Source organism: Trichoplax adhaerens, genomic scaffold (assembly GCF_000150275.1).
Source record: "Trichoplax adhaerens TRIADscaffold_79 genomic scaffold, whole genome shotgun sequence".
NCBI lineage: Eukaryota > Metazoa > Placozoa > Uniplacotomia > Trichoplacea > Trichoplacidae > Trichoplax > Trichoplax adhaerens.
In genome coordinates, this window is record NW_002061015.1 from 1 (window position 1) to 4,621 (window position 4,621).

Consider the following 4,621-nt stretch of genomic DNA (forward strand, 5'->3'; position numbering starts at 1 on the left):
ATTAGATTTCTTTATTACCTATATTCATGAATGCGATCTTAATACACGGAAGGAAGATATGCTAGTGAAATTTGCGCTGTTAGTGTATTTATATTTCCCATTTGATGATCGTAATAAAAACAGATAGAAACATCGTTTTTGTTCAATCTTTAGAGATATCTGTTCTGGAATGTGCTATGTGTCTGCGAATCGCTTTATACACAGGTAAAGTTTCATCTAATACGTTTTCGTTCCATTTATGAAAATGACAAAATCTGTAAAATTATATGAAATTTCTATTGTTTACTATTTTAGAGATCTTGCACTACGCAATATAGCTATAATTGGTAATCAAACTGCAAAGGTATGTAAGAATTGAATAGTTGCACAATAGCAATTGCAACTATCGTTTAAAAATCAACACATTCTCTTTTCTACGGGCGGTAGATTTCCAATTTTAACTTTGCTACGGAAGAGAATAGTTATGCACCTCCGTTACATCACTATTGCATCAAGTGGATGGCACCAGAATCAATAAAAGAAGAGGTAATTGAATGTTTGTTGCAAACGGTCTTACTGTATATAAATAGGGTATTCAACTGTATTAATTTACTGTATTATATCTTATACTATAGTTTCCTGATAGTATTAAGTAATTTAGCTCTTTTTTGGTCTTATGCTTGTGAAATTATTTTATAACGTTATCATCGCTTTCCATAGCTGTATACTAGTAAATCTGATATTTGGGGCTTTGGTATATTGTTGTGGGAGTTATTTTCTAGCGGAAGTGAACCTTATGCCGAAATTGTAAGTTAGTTATATTCTATTTTAAACAGAAGGCATCAAAGTTGAACTAATTCTTGATATCGTACCCATTATAACATTCTAGTCAGGAGACTCCATATTAGGTGTGATCGAAGGCGGTTTGCGGTTAGACTGCCCGGAGAATTGCTCCCCTAATGTGTATCATATTATGAAAGACTGTTGGAATGCTTTACCGAAAGATAGGCCGACGTTTGTAAGAATAAAAGAGTTGTTATTAAATTTAAAGGCGAAGATAATGCAGGGCCAACATAATGATATTCCTGAATTTCAACCAGTTGTTAATGATAATGAAGTTACTATCTAACTTGCACTTTTATAAGAATTAGTAGAGCTATGGAATGATTAACTTTTTTACCCGGACATAAATAGAAGACGATTTTTAGTACATTTATCGCATTCCTAGTTATTATGCCTGTATGATTAAAACAGAGTTATTGGTGTATTCATTTAGTATTATAATGCAAAATGATTCATCTTGGGCATATAAATGTATATTACGGTTATCTACGCAAGTTATCGCTAGGGTATTGGTTACAAGAGTTAATTATCCATTGGTGTCGATATTGCCTACAGTATTTCTGCCTGACGGCCAATTCTGTATATCGTATGAATATATTGATAGTATAGCTAAGACTACTACAAGAGGTGAATGAATAAAATGACAAGAATTACAGATGCCTTATCGATCAATTTTTGTATATGATATAGCTAATGTGGTTGACACTGCTTTGATAAATCAGTCTAATATTAGCACCGATGCATTATGATCAGTCCTATTATTTTTGAATGATGATACGAATTTATCAATGATAATGGCCCTGACTGGAATATCTTGGAAATGCATAGGAGTCGATGGCTCTAGTTGATTTCTTACGCGTGTCACCAATAAAATTGATTATATTTTGGCAATAGCAATGATAGTATGAGAGAATCTTGATTCTTTTTTTCTTCGAAAGGGGTTACCTGTTTTATTGTAGTATAGTCTTATGGAATAGGGAGTAATAATGGCACCACAAACATTTAGTCTGTCTTTAATTGATATTAACCTTTACTTGATGTTTATACTACGTATCGATTGCTATGCGCCTAGTTCTAGATATCAAGACTCGATCTTGAGAATTGGCTGAAAATTGATAGACGCGTTTTGATGATTTTTCGACATATATTTTCAAGACTGGCACGGTGAGTCATTCATTCATTCATTCATTAAAAAAGTTAATTTAATGCATTACTTGAATGGCATCATGGAGAATAGTTACTGAGATTGAGATAAATTGATTAAAATTGAATTTCTCCAGCTAAAGCTACAGTTCGTCTATTGAAATAACGAATTGACATCTTGTCAATGATAGCAGCCTATAGTGCACAGTAAAAGCAAAGCGGCTGATAGTTGATGATGACTGGACGAGTATACCGTATCCAACTGTACTATGGAACAGGATGGAATGCAGACCTCTGCAAGTGTTGGTACTTTGCTCAGGGATCTCTCAAGTAAAGTAAAAGTTGACTGGGGGGATGTACTGATTCAGGGGAGCGATGAGCTTTTTTTCTTCTAAAATTGGCCGACTATTTTCACTTGAGAGCTTGGTGACTTGGAGTCGGTGCTCAATTTTCGAGAAATTTTTCAGTTTTAATTACGTCATGTCCAGTATCTGGACTGTGGACTGTGGAGGTTGATGGTCTCGCAGAGTACCGCCGTAATAGTACAGTACAGTGTACAGTACACCGTATTGCGTAGTCCTTGGTGCATTGCATTCCAGTCTAGTCCAGTCCAGCCCAGTCCAGTCCAGTCCAGATCAGACCAGACCAGTCCGGTTTAGTTCACTATGTGTCTCTATACTGTACAGTACTGTATGTTGACTCATTGTTGAGTAGTCGCTTGGTCCGGTCCAGTCCAGTCCGGTCCAGTCCAGTCCAGTGTACGTCTATATCGCCTCTAGTCAGACTTGTTACACACGATTGTGATTGCAGATTTCATACTAACGTATGTATCTGGCAGAACTGAATCAGACAGAGTGGCGAATAGGTTGGCGGTAGCGATGGCCTTCGCGCGTTGCTGTGGTTCTGGTGGTTCGTGTGTTGACGGTCTACTGGAGGTCACAAGTCCATACTACGCACACTCAAGCGGCACAAAGCGATCGACCCTTGGTGAACAATTGGGTGGTACTGTAGAGTCAAGGCAGGGACTACCACAAGTGGTAAAGACGGCTGCTGGGCCGGAGCGTTTTACTTTGCAAAGCCAATCTTCATCCATCGACAGCGACCAATTCCTTGTGAGTAGAATGTTGTTTTGCTTGTCATCAATCTGATGTAGCGATAGCCAATGCGTTATGAAGATAGTGTAGATGATCCATCATCGATTGCAACTGCGATCGCAATGGTGGATTCCATCTCTCTTTTAGACTATCTTGGCATGGATAGAAAAGAGTTGTTTTCTATTTTCACTGGCTGCTATAGTCATGGAGTGTAGTGGAAGATAGATAGTGTAGATAATCCATCATCGATTACAAGTGCAATCACAATGGTGAACTGAATCTCTCTCTTTTAGACTATCTTGACATGGATAGAAAAGAGTTGTTTTCTATTTTCACTGGCTGCTATAGTCATGGACTGTAGGTGGAGGATAGTGTAGATGATCCATGATCGATCGCAAGTGCGATTGCAATGGTGAACTGAATCTCTCTCTCAGACATTCATTAGAATGGCTAAAAAAGATTTAGTTTCTATTTTCACTGCCTTGGATATTCATGGAGTGTAGTGGAGGAGACGTGGACTGATGACATCATCTTGAAAGTATACTTGTTTGAGTACAGCATCGTAGTCAAAGCGGTAGTCTATCGTGCGACTTGGATGTAGGATAGCCCCTAAGGGCTAGTAGGACATTTTTCACTGTCGATGCCTTGTACCTTGATCAGACTGACGAGGCAAGTAGGGGATTCTTTCCCTAGTTGATGTCATGACCAAGTGAAAATGGCTGCTTTGATATAGCCAATAGGAAGGATTGCGTTACGGATGGATAAAATCAGAATCATGGACTAAAGCTTCCTTGCAGGATGATGCATTGACTCATTCTACAAATGATACCGTCTATAATACTGCAGGCGCTCGCCATCCTACAGTACTGTAGTTGACTCTGAAAGTCTTTCACTTAAAATCGAGATCCTTCATTGACTTTGATAAAGCATTTCGCTTAGACAGGGTTGTTGATTGTAGCGGGTAGTACCTATTGAAATCGCCTATACTGTACATATCATTCTATTTCTACTCCTCCTACTAAATGCTTGAAAAATTCAACCTGTCAAAAACACCATGATAACTTACCAAATAACATCAGTTCCAATCTCAAATATCGCTGGTTTGGTTTTCTATTGTAATCGATCACACTTGTTAATCGATTGTGGCAGAAAGGATTATAAATTATATATCCCTTAATGATATACTTAACAAAATAGCTGTCTTACTCTAAAGCTACCCTTATTGCATCGATCGCTATCCCATTCTACGGGGAGCAATGGTAGCATGCTCTTATTATGATTCAATCTTTCGACGACTAAAAATTCATTTACTCTAATACAGTCATGATGTTTGGATAGGAGAAGTTGACATGCCAGTACAAATCTTTTTCCATGACAACATCTTAAATTTCAGCAGCGTACAGTAGCATCAAAGCCTGTACAATACAAATCGATCAATCGAGCACAATCCATATATTATAACGACAATCGGTTATACAGTAGAGTAAGGACCTTGACCATTCAATTTGGTACTACCAATCTCATGGCCATGATCGAATGACTACTTTTCCTCACTCGCATCA

The 4,621-nt window shown here is 37.8% G+C and overlaps 1 protein-coding gene across 1 annotated transcript; it reads left to right on the top strand.

Annotated features, from left to right (window-relative positions):
- Positions 1-169: 169 nt before the first annotated feature.
- On the top strand, positions 170-1,108 carry TRIADDRAFT_62480 (uncharacterized protein; the record flags this gene model as incomplete). Its single annotated transcript, XM_002118409.1, has 5 exons — positions 170-204; positions 295-343; positions 427-525; positions 700-786; positions 869-1,108. The coding sequence occupies 5 exons, from the start codon at positions 170-172 to the stop codon at positions 1,106-1,108; spliced, it is 510 nt and encodes a 169-aa protein (XP_002118445.1).
- Positions 1,109-4,621: the final 3,513 nt, after the last annotated feature.